This window comes from Poecilia formosa, unplaced genomic scaffold, assembly GCF_000485575.1.
Source record: "Poecilia formosa unplaced genomic scaffold, Poecilia_formosa-5.1.2 Scaffold645, whole genome shotgun sequence".
Classification (NCBI taxonomy): domain Eukaryota; kingdom Metazoa; phylum Chordata; class Actinopteri; order Cyprinodontiformes; family Poeciliidae; genus Poecilia; species Poecilia formosa.
This window is the reverse complement of record NW_006800584.1, coordinates 150,002-169,870: the sequence shown is the minus strand read 5'-3', so window position 1 is coordinate 169,870 and position 19,869 is coordinate 150,002. Positions and strand designations below refer to the sequence as shown.

General features: G+C 38.8%; 1 protein-coding gene and 1 long non-coding RNA gene across 2 annotated transcripts; both read left to right on the top strand.

Annotated features, from left to right (window-relative positions):
- Positions 1 to 4,873: 4,873 nt before the first annotated feature.
- LOC103130538 (uncharacterized) lies at positions 4,874 to 7,181 on the top strand. Its single transcript, XR_475228.1, has 2 exons — positions 4,874 to 4,935; positions 6,958 to 7,181. It is a non-coding gene; the product is annotated as an uncharacterized LOC103130538 (long non-coding RNA).
- Positions 7,182 to 9,964: 2,783 nt separating this feature from the next.
- On the top strand, positions 9,965 to 17,647 carry LOC103130542 (high affinity immunoglobulin gamma Fc receptor I-like). Its single transcript, XM_016665999.1, has 6 exons — positions 9,965 to 10,066; positions 10,152 to 10,214; positions 10,431 to 10,691; positions 14,941 to 15,174; positions 17,009 to 17,266; positions 17,457 to 17,647. The coding sequence occupies exons 1-6, from the start codon at positions 10,036 to 10,038 to the stop codon at positions 17,645 to 17,647; spliced, it is 1,038 nt and encodes a 345-aa protein (XP_016521485.1). The 5' UTR covers positions 9,965 to 10,035.
- The last annotated feature ends 2,222 nt before the right edge of the window (positions 17,648 to 19,869 follow it).

The following is a 19,869-nucleotide window of genomic DNA, read 5'->3' as shown; positions in this document are numbered from 1 at the left end:
ATGAGGCGGGATTTTCCCCATATTGACAGGACAATTATGAAAATATGAATAGAAACAGTTTTTCTAAAATCAACATCAGACCTACGTTTTTATTCACAAACCAGTGTATGAAAAAATATTCTTGTCCATAATTTGATAGAGGCTCAGATCCCCTCCTCCTCCTCACCATGGACCTGGTGTCTGAACAACATGGAGGCTCTGAGAGTCATTATTAGACTGAGGGCAGCCAGACTAGTTCATTTTGATAAATGATTATATTTAGCTAAACATTATTGCTGAGGGGCTCAAACAGGTCTCCTGACATAGAGATAAAAAAAAAAAATAAAAAAAAGGGCACTAGGGGCATCAAGAAGAAAAGGGGCAGGAGCTCGTTCCCCCCTCTGCATGTGCCTGGATCTATTGTTCTGCGTCAAACTCATCAGTTGTTTTAGTTTCATGTCAAACTTACATACTTGAAGTCAAAAGCTTACAACTGGACGTCCTGGTACCTTTAGAGAGTTTATATCAATATTAACACCTTCATGTCTTCACTCTGAATCAGACTGAGGTCAGTCTGGTCTCTGCAGTCATGAATCACATTCAGAGCTGAGATAATCTAAACCCTGTCAAATAAAACTATGATGTTAAACTAGCGCCATCTGGTGTCCAAACACCAAAACATGAATCTACATCCTTCAGTTCATATTTGCCCTTCAGGAGAAGTTTTTCAGTTCAAGTTTAAAAAACCTCAAACCATCATTAAATGAAATAAATTATGTTTATCTCCCAATGCTGTTGTCATGACAACAAAAATCAACATGAAAAGGTGTTTCATCTACTTTATCAATATCCTGCAAACAAGAGCAGTAATTTTACTGCCTTGCATATTTTTATACAGAATGAAAAATAATTAATGGCAGAAATCATTTTTGGTTGGGCTTTCAAATGTAAAGAGTTACACCTTGGTTTGGGGTTTTGTCATTTTGTGTTTTTGTCGCTGCCCTCAGATTGCTTTTTTTGTGGTACAATTAAACAAGTTTCTAATTTTTAGTTTAACAATAAAAATCCTAATGTTCATATTTGCCATCTATGGTCGGATCTCTTCTTATTCTGTAATTTCTGTAACATCAGTTCATGTTTTCTTGTGGATGAAATTAAAATATGCAATGGAATTATGAGTTTTTCACTCTTTAAGTTAAAATTCAGTGTATATTTTCTATGAAGGAGAAATGAAATTTATAACTATCCCTAATAATTTTCTTTTGCATAACAATAACACGTATACAAAAACATGAACGTAAATGACAAACCAGCGTTCCTGCAGCACTGAATGGAAATCAACGCAACGTGTACTAATGACCACTAGAGGGCAGAAAAGACTGGACCATAAGAAGTCAGAGACAGTAAATATACTGCATATATTCAGTAGAACTAATACTTTATACCAACCCGTAGGGGGCGACAAAACACCGGCTCCTAGTTGTCAGATATTTATTAAAGGTCCAATTAACTGTTGCATAAGTTCTAAATAAAATATGTAGGTATTTATTTAACATACCTACATACAATTAGAGCACTCTAAAAAAGAAAAAAAGATAATCTAATTAGAAAAAAAAAATGAAATAAAATAATCCAAGCTGTAACAAGCAAGTCTAGAGGAAGATTAAAGTTACATACAGATAGGAAGATTGTAGACTAAACGGGTGTTTAGCGTAGATTTGACTACCCAGTAATAAACGCTGTAAATATTTTGTTAACACAAATATTAAGTTCTGTTGCAGATCCATAACAGAACCTGAGTATCTGTGTTTAACATCATTGTCTCAGTATTTCTACCTGTGTCTCTGCTGCTCTGTGTAAGTCAAACAGGAAGAGGAAGTTCTGCGCTGCGTATGATCTGGGTTTACATGTGAGACTCGTTCAGTCAGCATCAAGCATCAGTCATGGAGGTCACAGCTCTCTGCATGCAAATCTGTGAGTAAAGATATATTATTTGTTTATTTCTGACATATATCTATATTTTGAATTAGGATCTGAAGCTTTTCTCATGTTTCTACAGTCATGAACGTGTTTGTGTTGCTGTTGACAAAACCTGATCTGACTTACACTGATCAGAAACCCGGTGAGTTGGAAACTGATTTGTTTTATGCATTTATTTAGTGAAAAATGTTATGTCCTTTAGATTTAATTCAAATAATTTTAAGCTGCTTACAAACAAATAAATCAGTAATTTTATTAAATTTATCACAAATTTATGAAAAACAAGTTTTCATCTTCTTGTTTTTCAAGTATTTATGTCAAACTTTATCAATTAATTTCTGTATTTTTATCATTGCAGCTGTTCCTCTTATCTCTCCAGACAGACTTCAGTTCTTTGAGTATGAGTCTGTCTCTGTAAGCTGTGAGGAAGACAAAGAAGTGAAAGCTTGGAGAGTGAGGAGAAAACTTCACAAAACGAGTTCAGCAAATGATTCTGACGCCTGCAGCGTCCCAGCTGCATCCTGCAGCATCCAGTACGCTTTTGAGAGCCACAGTGGAGAATACTGGTGTGAAAACCATGAAGGGGAAAAGAGCCGGGCTCTCAACATCTCTGTTACAGGTCTGAATGTTCACAATGATGTCTTAAAAAGTTTTTAAATTAAATAAATAATGTTCTTTTAGATAATGTGCACACATTGTAATATTCTAAGGTTTATTTACAGAACAAAATGATATCAAGATAAATCCTGTCAGAATGTTTGCTGCCTTTATTTTGAATTTAATAACTAAAATCTGACAATGAAAAAACAAAAAACATAAAAATATAAAATAGTAAATATGAATGTACAAGAGTTATATTTCTTACATCATAGAAACCAGACATTTTGAAGATGTTTGTTAACTTTTCATATCTTCTGAAAACAAACATGTAGATTTTGAATTTGTTATAAATCCAGCAGAAACAGGAATGTAACATGTCAAACTGATCTTCTGCTGTCCATCAGCTGGATCAGTCATCCTGGATGTTTCTGCTCAACCAGTGAAGGAAGGATCTACTGTGACTCTAAAGTGCATTCAGGAGGATACAGAGGAACCAAACTTTAGTGATTTCTACAAAGATGGCGTCCATCTTGTAACCTACTATGAAACTGGTATGACCCTCGGAAACGTCTCCAAGTCAGATGAAGGACTCTATAAATGCACCATTTCCCGAGCCGGAGAGTCTCCTGAAAGCTGGCTGGCTGTCACATCAGCAGAAGAAGGAGAAGAAGAAGAAGAAGAAGGAGAAGGAGAAGAAGAAGAAGAAGGAGAAGGTCTATATTTTATACCTAAACCAGTGAGCTGTATTTTTGTTCATGAAACAAATTATAAAAATCACAGGCATCCAACACATCTTCAGTATATGTGCTATAAACATCTAGTTTTAAACCTTCAGCTAAATGTGTCTGAATTCACCAGAGATTCTTCACTGACCTGAAATCTTAAATCTTCTTTTCCAGGATCTAATGAAGAGACGAACATCATGACGAATCTCCTACTTACCTCCCCCTGGAGATTTTTAACCATTTTCACTCTGTTGTTCTGGATGGTTGGACTGATTCTCTACAAGAAATGCAAAGGTACCGCAAGTGACGTCAGTAAAGTGTTACAAAGTAATATGTTACTGACGTCGGACCACTTTTTTCAGTAACTAGTCATTTAACGTGTTGCTATTTCAAATCCAGTAATAAAAGTTAGATTAAAATTACTCACCCAAATCACTTTGCGTTACTATTTTCTTTTGTAATGTAATTTTATTTCCTCTGATCTCCGTGACAGAAACGTAAACAATGGAGGGAGGAGAGAGATGCGGGTTTTGTTGCTGGAAGAACAGGAACTATCTCTAGTTTATGTCGCTTGTTTTTCTAAAGTCACTTCCAGATTTAATGAGTCGCAGGTTGCGCTTTTTGGGGCTTGTTTTTGACCGTGAAGTTCCGGATGATCCGCCTCGCGGTGTCTTTGTAAATGTCAAGTTAATATATTACCTGTGAAAGACGTCGAGCTCCGCGCTGCGCTCCAGAAAACTGCAAACATCGAGACTAATATGAACAGAATGATAAACGTGAAAACAGCCACGTTCCCGTAAAGTTGCACAACTAAACACCATTATAATCATAAATATTAAGTTAAGTGTCACTAATCTGTGCAGCCATCTGAGTTGTGGAGCAGCAGGAGCTCTGAGCTCTGAGCTCTGACAGCAAACACAGGGCCGTAACGCAGAACCTGGAGGCTGGGGCAGGGAGGGGGTGGGGGGAATTTATAATCCTAGTTTACAGACAATAGTGGAACATAAAAACATGGAAAAATTACAAAAGTCTTTTTTGTACTGTTGTAACCATTAAACAATCTCCCCTTCAGTTCAACCTGGAGACACATTGTTGATGTTACTATTATACTATTATTACTATTATTTAATAACTTGCAATTAAATATTGGCAAAGATCAAAGTAATTTTCAGAGGTGTTGGAGCGTGTTGTTAGCAGCTGAAAGTGACTAAAAAAGTTACTTTTAATGTAACTTAGTTACTTTCCAAATCAAGTAATCAGTAATCTGATTAAAGTTACTTTGTCAAAGTTTCTATGCCATCACTGGGTACAACTAACTCACCTCTTGAGATTCTCTGTATTCTCTGTATTTTTATCATTTTAACTACAACACGTACAGAGTATCAGTTTCATAAATAACCTTTATTAAAATTGAGTATATATAAATTTTTTCTCTCCTCTTTTAATTGCAGACATGAAAAATGAAATTGCACAAATATGATCCAAATGACACAAATTATGCCTTTGTTAACAAACCCTGGAAGAGGAAAGGTGAGAGTTTGTGTTTTTTCTTTAGTTTTATTAAAGACATGATGTTCAGTTCTTACATGTGGAGACGCTGCGAACGAACCAGACAGCATCACGTATGCTGCCATTGAGATAAAGAAGAAAGGTATTTTTATTGCCTAAGCAGATGTGCGGTGCAGACACCGTGACATTAGCTCAGTTTCACAGACTAAATTTGACAAGAATTATTTTCAGACACATGTATCGATCGCACCAGGAGTAATTTTACCTCATCAGTTGAAAAGCACAACATCAAACCACAGGTTGCAACACGGGGCTCAGATAGACAACAATAGAAATCAACCTGACATTAAACAGAAAAACAAAGCTGCTGTTTCACTGAATGAACTGTCTCTAACTCTGCATCCATTTCTTCACAAATACTGGCAATAAAAACACAAACAGCTTCAACTGTATCCAGGGGCGTGGTATAGGGAGGGAAAGTGATGACAAGTCGCGGGGCCCTGACCAGCAGGGGGCCTCCACAATTAATTAATTAATTTTTTGTTCATAAAAGTAAAAAAAATAAAATAAAATCTGGGCCTTGTCAATTACAAAATTGATCATATTGTATTTTCAAAGATAGTTTTTAGCAGTAAAAATGTAATGTTCCCCTTACCAGACCAAAAAACACACATCTATATTTGCCCTGAACCTCCCTATCTGTGTTAAATGGTTCATTCCTGCTTGGAGCTTCAGAGTGACGCTGTTCAGCTGCAGACAATAGGAAACAAGAACGACTGAAGCAGTTACTATGCTGCTAAGAAAAGTTATAAAATCAGGTTTTCAAAAACAAAATAGAGAGAGGGAGAGAGAGAAAAAGGCAAGAGTGTTAATTTATAACCCAATTTTTCTCCAAGAGAGGTGTGTAGACTGTGTGAGATTATCAACCATTTAGCATAGTTAGCGTAGCTACAAACTACTGTTTGCTTCCATTTCACTAGCATTTAATGAATTAAGGAAAAAAATTACTAACATATTAGTTTATTTAACTTGTCCCTTGTACCTTTTACCTCTTAACAACAGACGAGTCAGCAGCAGAAGCTCTAACCCACGTCCCTCCTGACCCGTTATCTCCTGAGTGAAATTAAAGCTGCAGTATGTAACTTTTATATAAATATTTTTTCACATATTTTTAAAAACTGTCATTATGTTGTGACATTATGGTATGAGAGGTAATCTGTGAAAAATCTATTTCCTCTGCCTTCTCCCAGTGCTAGAAAACACCAGTCAGTGGTAGGAGAGTTTTAGTGCCGTCAATCACAATCTCATGTGGTGCTGCTCATCCTTCCTCCTCCTTGATTTGTGCCATGCTGCAGCTAGCAGAGCACAGAGCTCTGCAGATTCAAACTGTAAATGCTCAGTTTAATTAGCATAGCTACCAATGACGGCAGATAAACGGTTTATTGTAATGATAAGTTGTTTCTCCACCATTAGCACATTTAGGAGTGAGTGAATGAGGATGATTGACAGCGCTAAGAGCGTCCTACTTATTCTGATTGGTTGTTTTGGTCAGAACGGTGCATTACTTTAACCATTAATAGTAATTCAGGAAGCAGATGGAGGAGATTGATTGTTTTCACAGATTATCTGTCTCATAGCAAACTGCTACGACATGGTATGGAGAAAACATTTTTTTTATTAAAGTTATGTACTGCAGCTTGAATAAAATGCAATTACGAGCATTTTTGAGAAGTCTGGATTGTTTTATGTATATTTTGCACGTTGCTTTTGACTGTTGCTAATGGGGAGACATTTCAGTATCTAAAACTGATAGAAAAAAAATTAAGCAACCTACTTGCATACTGTATGTGGACAGTTGGATGTTAAATTCATGAGCAGTAAATATTGTGCTAATTATCAGTATTGAACCAAAGAAAGCAAGGCAGATGAAGCCTTTAAAATTGTGATGCTTTTTATGGGTCAAATAGACTCAGAAAATTGTAACAGCAGCTGTGGGGGGGCCCAAACAAACTTTTTGTCAGGGGGCCCAAAATTACTGGCAGCGCCCCTGACTGTATTAGAAATAATTGATACCAAAAGCTGATAAACTTTCCAAAAGAAAGCTGAAATAAAATCTTCCACTTACTTGCAGTTTTCTAATGAATTTCTGTTTTTTCTTCATCAGGGTCAAAGGTTTCCTCAGCTGCCACCAGAGGAAGTCCATCAGAGCAGCAGCCAGTTTACTCTTCAGTCGCCTTTAAAACTTAAATTAGTTATTTTATGGAGCTAATCTCAGCTCAGACTGTTGGTTCTTTTAGTCAATGCTAAAAGAGTCGCTGACATTTTGTCATAACTTAAAATGGACAAATACAACAAAGCAATAATAAACATGACACCTTAAAAACGTTATCTGTGTTTATGTTGTTTATGGAAATTTAAAACATGTTTTTAGGACTTATTATCTTTCTCTTTGAGACTTTTGCATGTAGTATTTTCTATTTTTAAGATGTTCTTGCCTCTTTTGTGGTCACGTCTTTCTGATTTTCATCAGAGCAAAGCAGCTACTGCTTTTTAAATAAACTCACTGTGATGGTCTTTACTTTAACATCTCACTATTATTACACTACATGTGTTTAAAATTAGATAAACTAACAATACCTGACAGCATCTTCATAGATCTATCAACAGACCTCTGCACTGAGTTTCTAACACACAAGGAATCTAAACATGAATAACAACAACAATAAAGACAAACTAAACAAACTGAGAACATGGCTGAAATAACAAGAAAGGACTTAAAAAAAACATGAAAACCTGATCTCTGCAGAAGATCCGATTCTTTACTTCTTTGTTTGCTGCTGCATGATGACAGATTTATTGTTCTGTGTCAAACTCATCAGTTGTTTTAGTTTCATGTCAAACTCACATATTTGAAGTCAAAAGCTTTTATCTGGACATCCTGATACGTTTAGAGAGTTTATATAAATATTAACACCTTCATGTCTTCACTCTGAATCAGACTGAGGTCAGTCTGGTCTCTGCAGTCATGAATCACATTCAGAGCTGAGATAATCTAAACCCTGTCAAATAAAACTATCATGTTAAACTAGCGCCATCTGGTGTCCAAACACCAAAAGATGAATCTACATACTTCAGTTCATATTTGCCCTTCAGGAGAAGTTTTTCAGTTCATTGAGTTTAAAAAACCTCAAACCATCATTAAGTGAAATAAATTAAGTTCATCCCCCAATGCTGTTGTCATGACAACAAAAAATACTTTGAGCTAAATGTGCAACATGAGAAGATGTTTAATCTACTTTTATCAAAATCCTGCAAACAAGAGCGGCAGTTTTACTGCCTTTCATATTTTCATACAGAATGAAAAATAATTAATGGCAGAAATAATTTTTGGTTGGGCTTTCAAATGTAAAGAGTTACACCTTGGTGTTGGGTTTTTGTCATTTTTTGTTTTTGTCATGCTTGTGTCTCAGCCCTCAGTTTGTCTTGGCAGATTGCTGCTCATGATGGTCCAGACGACGCAGAAACCTTGGCACACGCGCAGAGCAAGCAAGACAAAACCCTGTGTCAGTGTCCGTATCACTTTAAGGAGAACCACGTGACCGACACAGTTCCTGTGTCGTTTGGTTATTAACGCGCCAAATTGTATTGAGGGAGAAACTGTGTCGACATGTTTGTGGGTTTTGTTGGATGGAGATACTTTTTCTTTGCTTTGCGTTGGTTTTTGGTTCGTATATTTAACTACCGGCATGAATCAACAGAGGAAGAGGAAGTTTTCTCCCGTGTGGGATCAATTTGATCTTATAATGGAAAATAATTATTCCATTCTTATTTCCACTTTTGATCATTTTTCTTTCGGGTTATTCAAACTCCTTTCCATGGAACATTTCAGTTAGTTTACATGGATTAACTTTTATTACGTGAAAAATGTAGGATTTGCTCCCAGGTTTTGTCTTACTGTAACCAGAGCTCTTCCACAATAATGAGGCATCAACGTGTCCAACATGAGGGAGATGAACCTGTTAACACTCCTGTCTTTATTGAAGTTGATTGCAATGACTTTCTAAATCCACCAGATGTCGTTTGGGGAATGTGTCAAACACCCAGTCAGGCCTCACCTGCCCATCACTAGCTCATACTAAGTCTGGTTAAGTAGGAGTTGTTCCTCTCCACTGTTGCCACATGCTTGTACAAGAGGAAATGGAATGGTTGGATGTTTTTAGGTGGATAATTTTTTTATTACTTTCCAATGAATGTGCTGTTTTGTTTGATTACATGCATTACATTTGAACTGGATTGATGTAAAAAAGGGAAACCTAAACTGGATAAGTACCTTGAGATTATATTTGTGTATAGTGAAAAATGAGTAAAAGGATTCCTGATAAACAAGCTTTAGGATAATGGCAAACCAACCGGACATTGTGGTGGTGGATAAACAAAAGAGGACAGCAGCAGATTGAGTTTTTTTTTTTTTTTTTCATAACCTCTTTAAGTTAAAATTTAGTTTATATTTTCTGTCATTAGAATTTATGATTAACTTGACTGGTGTTGGGCTAACGAGAAGAAATTAAATATATAACCGTCCCTAATAATTTTCTTTTGCATAACATAAACACGTCTACAAACTGATGTGAATGAACTTAAATGACAAACCAGTGTTCCTGCAACACTGAATGGAAATCAATGCAATGTGTATTAATGACCACTAGAGGGCAGAAAAGACTGAACCATAAGAAGCCAGAGGCAGTAAATATGCTGCATATATTCAGTAGAACTAATACTTCATACCAACCCGTAGGGGGCGACAAAACACCGGCTCCTAGTTGTCAGATATTTATTAAAGGTCCAGTTAACAGTTGCATAAGTTATAAATAAAGAATATTTGGGAGATTAACATACCTACATACAATTAGACCACTCTGTAAAAAAGAAAAAATTCCAAACTGTGACAAATAAGTCTAGATGAAGACCGAGGTTATGTACAGATAGGAAGACTGTAGACTAATTTTTAGCATACAGTTGACTACCCAGTAATGAACTCTCTTCATATTTTTGTTAACACAAATATTAAGTTCTGTTGCAGATCCATAACAGAACCTGAGTGTCTGTGTTTAACATCATTGTCTCAGTATTTCTCCCTGTGTCTCTGCTGCTCTGTGTAAGTCAAACAGGAAGAGGAAGTTCTGCGCTGCATATGATCTGGGTTTACATGTGAGACACGTTCAGTCAGCATCAAGCATCAGTCATGGAGGTCACAGCTCTCTGCATGCAAATCTGTGAGTAAAGATATATTATTTATTTCTTTCTGACATATATCTATATTTTGAGTTTGGATCTGAAGCTTTTCTCATGTTTCTACAGTCATGAACATGTTTGTGTTGCTGTTGACAAAACCTGATCTGAGTTACACTGATCAGAAACCCGGTGAGTTGGAAACTGATTTGGTTTATGCATTTATTTAGAGAAAAAAATAGATTTAATTCTGATTATTTTTAAACTGCTTACAAACAAATCTAACACCAATCTCAAAATCATGGTTATGTCAACTTTATCACCAGCTGATGAAAAATAAGTTTTAATTGTTTCTCAAGGATTTATGTTAAAGTTCATCAATTAATTTCTGTATTTTTATCATTGCAGTTTTTCCTCTTATCTCTCCAGACAGACTTCAGTTCTTTGAGTATGAGTCTGTCTCTGTAAGCTGTGAGGAAGACAAAGAAGTGAAAGCTTGGAGAGTGAGGAGAAAACTTCACAAAATGAGTTCAGCAAATGATTCTGACGCCTGCAGCGTCCCAGCTGCATCCTGCAGCATCCAGTACGCTTTTGAGAGGCACAGTGGAGAATACTGGTGTGAAAACCATGAAGGGGAAAAGAGCCGGGCTCTCAACATCTCTGTTACAGGTCTGAATGTTCAATTGTCTTCAGAAGCTTGTAAGATTTTAAAAAAGCTTTGTTAAAATGCAAAGAGTTTTAGATGTTAAGAAAATAAGAACAATGTGACCTTTAACCTTCCCGTTGCAACTCAGATCTTTTAGGAGGCAGAATAAAGAGTAAAATGTGTTTGCATTGGTTTAAACCGATATGCTGATAAACCACATCTTGTTTTTATTAAACTGAATATTTTAAATAGCAAAACATGCCAACCTTTCTTTGCAAAAACTTCTTAAATCTGTCAGACAGGTCTACATATGTTTTGTGGACTTGGAGAAGGCGTTTGACCGTGTCCGTAGGAGGGATTTGTGGGGGTTCTCTGGGAGTATGGGCCACCGGGCCCTTTGATACGGGCTGTCAGGTCCCTGTACGACCGGTGTCTGAGTCTACTCCGCATTGCCGGCAGTAAGTTGGGCTTGTTTCTGGTGAGAGTTGGACTCGGCCAAGGCTGTCCTTTCTCACCAAACCTGTTCATTACTTTCATGGAAGGAATCTCTAGACCAGCCGACGTGTTGAGGGGATCCATTTTGGTGGCCTTAGGATCACATCTCTGCTTTTTGTGGATGGTGTGGTCCTGTTGGTCCCCGACCATCGGTCCGTGGACCAATTGGTACCGGGCCGCGCAAGAAATAATTAAATGTTCCCGTTTTATGTATTATTTGAGTCTGGAGGATCTTTTATTTTGAAAATCCTTTAACCAGATTCTCTCGGTTACTTGCGCGCCAACACTGAGCCCACAAGCAGCAAAATGAGTAAGAAACAGATCAGATGTCTTTGGAAAGTTTCTTTGCAAAGGGAAAAAGGCCCAGAGAAGAGACAGGAGGATGGATTTATCCCGGACCGGTATCCCGGTCTGCGTAACATGTGGCAACTACGAGTTGCACCAATTAGTCAACTAGTCGATTCTTTTCTCTGCGATGACTTTTTTCTGGGCCAGTCGACTATTTGCAATCAAATGATAAAACAGATTTTTCCAAGGAAATGAAAGAAGGTGAAATAGGTGAGTTCGTCAGAAAGTTCAAATTGTATAAAAATGTAAATAATTTAACAAAGAGAGACTGTAATAACCAAATAACCCTCTCTGGGTTCTTCACAGAAAAAATCCAGGAAGGATTATAGTCTGTATTTTCCTAACTATGAGCCGCCCTGGACTATAAGCCACAACCCCAAAGTTGTTTTTTTTAAACCAGTAAACATTCACATATAAGCCTCAGATATCTCTGCTGCTCCTGGTTTCCCACAGCGATGCAGCAGCAGCAGAGGGAAGCGGACAGCCAACATTTGAGTCATAACAGCTCGATTGAATATGACATTTAAATTACGTTGGAAAAAAAAAAAGTTGCCAAGTTTAGATTTAACTGAACTGATTACGGTAGTTTCTGAACAGTAACTGTAACAGTAAAAGTGCTGATCCTTCATGTCCTAGCATTTGCTAAATGAAAATGGGCGCTTTCTTCTTCGTCTTTAGATTTCAACAGCAGCTTGCATCCATTATTGTTGCACTACTGCCATCTACTGGATCCTAATATCTATACCTCATAATGATCCCAGTATTATTTTAAAAAAACTGTTAAATAGCATTTCCCCTCAATGCGATTTAACTGATCAACAACATTCTCAAATTTCAATTCCCTATTAAAACCTAATTCCGTTTTAATGGGCGCTTTCTTCTTTTATTTCCAATTTTGACTTCCAATGGTTCACTTTGTAATGGTCTCGCTATGGTGTCTGGTACCAAAACTAACCATCAGCCAAACTCCTTTCACATGAGTCAGGATTAATTAGTTCTTCCTTTATTTCCATGTACAATGGAGTGAAACTGCCAAAACACAAACAACTCAGGATGAGCTCAGAGCAGCTAACATGTTTTACATTCAGTTACATACATTAGAAGTACAACTGATACAACAGCTACCTCAGAATGCTATGAGCTGCAATGCTACGTAACGACCTGAGAAATCTTAGCAGCCTGCTAGTTAGCAATGACGTAGCACATAATCAAATCGCCCGCAGGTATTTCCAAAACTAATTCAATAAACAAGCTACTTCTTTTATCATATGTTGACATAAAGGCTCGTTTTGAAGTATAAGCTGCTACTTACAGGCATCGCTTCGAAGAATTCAACCTTGAATGCGGCGTTCATAACAGACAGGTGTGTTCATCTGCTCTACCGCTAGCAAACAACCATACTGATTAAATAACATAAAAGTCAAGCAGTTCCCTAAAAGTCCAACAGATGGCAGCAATGCCACAGTTTACAGGACACACTTCCTGCTAAAGAGCCCCCTGGTGGTTGAAGAAAAATCCACATATAAACCGGAAAATACAATTTAAGAAAAAAAATCTGAATGCTCTCTGGTATTGTTCAGGGGGCCGGACCAAATGTGGAGGCGGGCCGGATCAGGCCCGCGGGCCGTAGTTTGGGGACCCCTGACGTAACAAAAAGAAAAGCGGTGGATAAAAGACGACGGAGCAGCCGCTCTATTTGCTGCACTATGATTTGGAGGCGACTATGTTTTTTCATAGTTACCATTTTTAACTGAATAAACATAATAATCTTTACCTATAATAATAAACATTTCCACATATCATCTCCGATATCCACCGGACTCTCAGTTGCGATATATGTCAGCTGTTTGGGATTCCCCTCTGTTCTTACGTCACCGCGCTTTCTGATTCAGCAGGTTGTATTCTCGTTCCCAGTCAGGGTAAACCCCACAGGCTGAGATAAAAGGGCCAAGACGACCCAAATTGGGTATATTCAGTATTTAGTGGGAACACCAACATGCAGAAGCCTTATCTGACGGTTCACCCCCCTACCTCCGGGCCTCAGCAAAATTTCCAAGTCTTGACCGGTCCACGGTAATAAAAAGGTTGGGGACCACTGATGTTGGCTTCATCAGAACATGATCTGCAGCTCTTGCTGGAGCAGTTCGCAGCTGAGTGTGAAGCAGCCGGGATGAGGCTCAGTGCCTCCAAATCCGAGGCCAAGGTCTTGAGCTGGAAAAGGGTAGAGAGCCTTCTCTGGGTCAGGGGGGTCGTCCTGCCTCAAGTGGAGGAGTTTAAGTATCTGGGGATCTTGTTCATGAATGAGGGAAGAAGGGAGCGGGAGATCGACAGGTGGATTGGTGCAGCGTCTGCCGTGAAGCCGGTGCTGTACCGGTCCATCGTGGTGAAGAGAGAGCTGAGTCAAAAAGCAAAGCTCTCGATTTACTGGTTGATCTACGTTCCCACCCTCATCTATGGTCATGAGCTTTGGGTCATGACCGAAAGAACGAGATCACGGATACAAGCGGCAGAAATGGGTTTCCTCCGCAGGGTGGCTGGGCTCTCCCTTAGAGAGAGAAGCTCGCTCACCCAGGAGGGACTCAGAGTAGAGCTGCTGCTCCTCCATGTCGAGAGGAGCCAGTTGAGGCTCAGGCATCTGGTCAGGATGCCTCCTGGACGCCTCCCTGGTGAGGAGTTCATGTCCCACCAGGAGGAGGGGAGACCCAGGACACGCTGGAGGGACGATGTCTCTCTGTTGGCCTGGGAACGACTTGGGGTTCCTGGAGGAGCTGGAAGAGGCTGGAGAGGGAAGTCTGGGCCTCCCTTCTGAAGCTGCTGCCCCAGCAGCTGAAGTTCCTCTTTATATCCAGTTTTCTTCCAGATGCCTGAATATTATGTGACATTTGCTTTTATTTGGAAATGATCATGATTCCCTCTGCTGTAAATTAGATCCACGTCTAAGTTTAGACTTGAAAATATAGTTTTTTATCATCATCATGATCAATCTGTACATAATGTTCTTTTAATAATGTGAAATCCTGCTTTAGTGTCAAACTGATATTTTGTAAATCGTGGGAAACACCTGGAGATTCTGAAGAGTTTCATAAATGTAGCCGACCTTGTTTATCTTAAATCCTGCTTCATAGCTCAGACTTATGACGATTTCACATATTTCAAAGCCTGATGTAATGTTCTGCGCAATTCACGTTCAGTTATAACATGATGCCCATCTTAATGCAATCATTTTTAAAAATAATTGTTGTTTTTCTCTCTTAAAATGTAATTTTATTATTAAGTTTTGCAGGTTGTAGGCGTAGAAACCAGGCAGTATGAAAAGGTTGTGTAAACGTTTCATGTACAAATATTAACAAATATGTTTCAACTATGTAAAAATTCTATTGTGGCACAGAAACAGCAGAGCAACATGTTGAACCGTTTCTCTTCCACCAGCTGGTTCAGTGATCCTCAATATTTCTGCTCGACCAGTGAAGGAAGGATCTGATGTGACTCTTCGTTGTTTTAACAAGAACACAAACAAGACACACATAAGTGATTTTTACAAAGATGGCGTCCATCTCAGCACCAACTATAAAACCGGTATGACCCTCGGAAACGTCTCCAAGTCAGATGAAGGACTCTATAAATGCACCATTTCCAGAGCTGGAGAGTCTCCTGNGACCAAATGTGGAGGCGGGCCGGATCAGGCCCGCGGGCCGTAGTTTGGGGACCCCTGACGTAACAAAAAGAAAAGCGGTGGATAAAAGACGACGGAGCAGCCGCTCTATTTGCTGCACTATGATTTGGAGGCGACTATGTTTTTTCATAGTTACCATTTTTAACTGAATAAACATAATAATCTTTACCTATAATAATAAACATTTCCACATATCATCTCCGATATCCACCGGACTCTCAGTTGCGATATATGTCAGCTGTTTGGGATTCCCCTCTGTTCTTACGTCACCGCGCTTTCTGATTCAGCAGGTTGTATTCTCGTTCCCAGTCAGGGTAAACCCCACAGGCTGAGATAAAAGGGCCAAGACGACCCAAATTGGGTATATTCAGTATTTAGTGGGAACACCAACATGCAGAAGCCTTATCTGACGGTTCACCCCCCTACCTCCGGGCCTCAGCAAAATTTCCAAGTCTTGACCGGTCCACGGTAATAAAAAGGTTGGGGACCACTGATGTTGGCTTCATCAGAACATGATCTGCAGCTCTTGCTGGAGCAGTTCGCAGCTGAGTGTGAAGCAGCCGGGATGAGGCTCAGTGCCTCCAAATCCGAGGCCAAGGTCTTGAGCTGGAAAAGGGTAGAGAGCCTTCTCTGGGTCAGGGGGGTCGTCCTGCCTCAAGTGGAGGAGTTTAAGTATCTGGGGATCTTGTTCATGAATGAGGGAAGAAGGGAGCGGGAGATCGACAGGTGGATTGGTGCAGCGTCTGCCGTGAAGCCGGTGCTGTACCGGTCCATCGTGGTGAAGAGAGAGCTGAGTCAAAAAGCAAAGCTCTCGATTTACTGGTTGATCTACGTTCCCACCCTCATCTATGGTCATGAGCTTTGGGTCATGACCGAAAGAACGAGATCACGGATACAAGCGGCAGAAATGGGTTTCCTCCGCAGGGTGGCTGGGCTCTCCCTTAGAGAGAGAAGCTCGCTCACCCAGGAGGGACTCAGAGTAGAGCTGCTGCTCCTCCATGTCGAGAGGAGCCAGTTGAGGCTCAGGCATCTGGTCAGGATGCCTCCTGGACGCCTCCCTGGTGAGGAGTTCATGTCCCACCAGGAGGAGGGGAGACCCAGGACACGCTGGAGGGACGATGTCTCTCTGTTGGCCTGGGAACGACTTGGGGTTCCTGGAGGAGCTGGAAGAGGCTGGAGAGGGAAGTCTGGGCCTCCCTTCTGAAGCTGCTGCCCCAGCAGCTGAAGTTCCTCTTTATATCCAGTTTTCTTCCAGATGCCTGAATATTATGTGACATTTGCTTTTATTTGGAAATGATCATGATTCCCTCTGCTGTAAATTAGATCCACGTCTAAGTTTAGACTTGAAAATATAGTTTTTTATCATCATCATGATCAATCTGTACATAATGTTCTTTTAATAATGTGAAATCCTGCTTTAGTGTCAAACTGATATTTTGTAAATCGTGGGAAACACCTGGAGATTCTGAAGAGTTTCATAAATGTAGCCGACCTTGTTTATCTTAAATCCTGCTTCATAGCTCAGACTTATGACGATTTCACATATTTCAAAGCCTGATGTAATGTTCTGCGCAATTCACGTTCAGTTATAACATGATGCCCATCTTAATGCAATCATTTTTAAAAATAATTGTTGTTTTTCTCTCTTAAAATGTAATTTTATTATTAAGTTTTGCAGGTTGTAGGCGTAGAAACCAGGCAGTATGAAAAGGTTGTGTAAACGTTTCATGTACAAATATTAACAAATATGTTTCAACTATGTAAAAATTCTATTGTGGCACAGAAACAGCAGAGCAACATGTTGAACCGTTTCTCTTCCACCAGCTGGTTCAGTGATCCTCAATATTTCTGCTCGACCAGTGAAGGAAGGATCTGATGTGACTCTTCGTTGTTTTAACAAGAACACAAACAAGACACACATAAGTGATTTTTACAAAGATGGCGTCCATCTCAGCACCAACTATAAAACCGGTATGACCCTCGGAAACGTCTCCAAGTCAGATGAAGGACTCTATAAATGCACCATTTCCAGAGCTGGAGAGTCTCCTGGAAGCTGGCTGGCTGTCACATCAGCAGAAGAAGGTTTGTATATGATACCTAAACCAGTGAACTGTATTTTTGTTCTCTAAATGAAACAAGTTATGAAAATCACAGGCATCCAACACATTTTCAGTATATGTGCTATAAACATCTAGTTTTAAACCTTCAGCTAAATGTGTCTGAATTCACCAGAGATTCTTCACTGACCTGAAATCTTAAATCTTCTTTCCAGGATCTAATGAAGAGACGAACATCATGACGAATCTCCTACTTACCTCCCCCTGGAGATTTTTAACCATTTTCACTCTGTTGTTCTGGATGGTTGGACTGATTCTCTACAAGAAATGCAAAGGTACCGCCAACGACGTCAATAACGCGTTACAAAGTAATGCGTTACTGACGTCAGACCACTTTTTTCAGTAACTAGTCATTTAACGCGTTGCTATTTCAAATCCAGTCATCAGATTAAAGTTACTTATCCAAATCACTTTGCGTTACTATTTGCTTTAGTATTGTAATTTTATTTCCTCTACGTTGACTGACCGTCGTTCCTGTCCAACATCAGCAGCTGATCTCCGTGACAGAAACGTAAACAATGGAGGGAGGAGAGAGATGCGCGTTTTATTGCTGGAAGAACAGGAACTATCTCTAGTTTATGTCGCTTGTTTTTCTAAAGTCACTTGCACATTTCATGAGTTGTGGCTTGTTTTTGAACGTGAAGTTCCGGATGATCCGTCCTGCTGCGTCTTTGTAAATGTCAAGTTAATATATTACCTGTGAAAGACGTCGAGCTCCGCGCTGCGCTCCAGAAAACTGCAAACATATAGAGGCTAATATGAACAGAATGATAAACGTGAAAACAGCCACGTTCCCGTAAAGTTGCACAACTAAACACCATTATAATCATTAATATTAAGTTAAGTGTCACTAATCTGTGTGGAGCCGCAGCAGGAGCTCTGAGCTCTGACAGCAAACACAGGGCCGTGATTCTTGAGAATAGGGATGAAATGGGTCCTATGGATAAAGCACAAAATTTGAATAAAATATACACAAAATATAATTTTTTTCAAATATCTGACTAAACTAACCTGGGTCATGTGAGCAAAACAATGTATATTTTCCTGATGTTTGCTGAATATTTTTTTTTATGTTAAACATTGTAGTTGGTGGATGATGCCTGTAAAATCCCTCATCCAGGAGCAGAACTCAATACATTATAATAGTTTAAAACAATTAAAGAAATACTAAAATTATATATTATGACAATTAAGTATAAGTATTGTTAAGGAAGAGAATATCTAAATTGGTTAACTTTGGAAAAAGTTTGGCTCTCTCTCTTCCTCTGGATCCCAGGTCCTCTCGGCGAGCCACATGTAGCCACAAGGAAAACAACAGCAATGCGTGTTGACGTCATAGAATTACAGAGTTTAATCCAATATAAGATAATGCATAAACTTAGAAGTAAGACAATGCATAAACTTACACAGAAACTGCAGAACAACAGAGACATACATTCATTTACCTGACATAAATGGAAAGAAGAAGAAAAGCAAAGACGTGCAAAGACGTCTTTGGAGAGTTGCAAGAGCAAATCTCATTTGTTACTTCTGTGTAGAAAGTTTTATCTTCCTTTCTTTAATTTATTCAAATAAGGCGTATCTTTGCTCATCCAATCCAGGAGCTATCTCTGACCCTCTATCTGAAGCCTAAACCCCTGCCGTGCAGACAAAAGGCAGTTCAAAAGATCCTAGCAAACCATCTGCTGGAACTACAAGTAAAACAAAGGTCAATAGGCCAGAATAAGTTACTGATTTTAAAACCACAATTTAGGCCATTTGAATCAAGACGTTAAGTTTTAAAACTAGCTTATTTTAAATTTATTTTCTCAACAGTTCATGTTTTGTTTCATAAATTTACTTGTACTACTGCTTTACAGACGATTTTAAAGGTGATGATTACCTATTTTGGTATCACAATCTGGGTAAAGCTGAGTCATCTGCACCTTATTTGAATAAATTAAAGATAAGAATACACATTTACTATAAAACTTTCTACACAGAAGTAACAAATTAGATTTGCTCTTGCAACTCTCCAAAGACGTCTTTGCTTTTCTTCTTCTTTCCATTTATGTCAGGTAAATGAATGTATGTCTCCGTTGTTCTGCAGTTTCTGTGTAAGTTTATGCATTGTCTTATATTGGATTAAACTCTGTAATTCTGTGACGTCAACACGCATTGTTGTTTTCCTTGTGGCTACACGTGGCCCACCGAGAGGACCTGGGATCCAGAGGAAGAGAGAGAGCCAGACTTTTTCCAAAGTTAACCAATTTAGATTTTCTTCCTTAACAATTCCTAAGTTGTTTGTCACAACCATGATGTGTCAACACCATAACTGACAGTTTACAAAACTTTGATGAAATTTTGTGAAATAAATTATTAATTTTAGTTTACTGTAAAGATTTCATGGACCTGATGAGCTACAATATGGCCTCCTTCAGAATAACATCATATAAATTGAGGTAGTTTGGCTTTTTGTCAACTCCGTCAGAGTTTTTGTGACTCTTTCAGTGAAATTGTTTACAAATCTCACTTAAATGTGCAATTAATTCATTTTAATGTATACTGCTCAAAAAAATAAAGGGAACA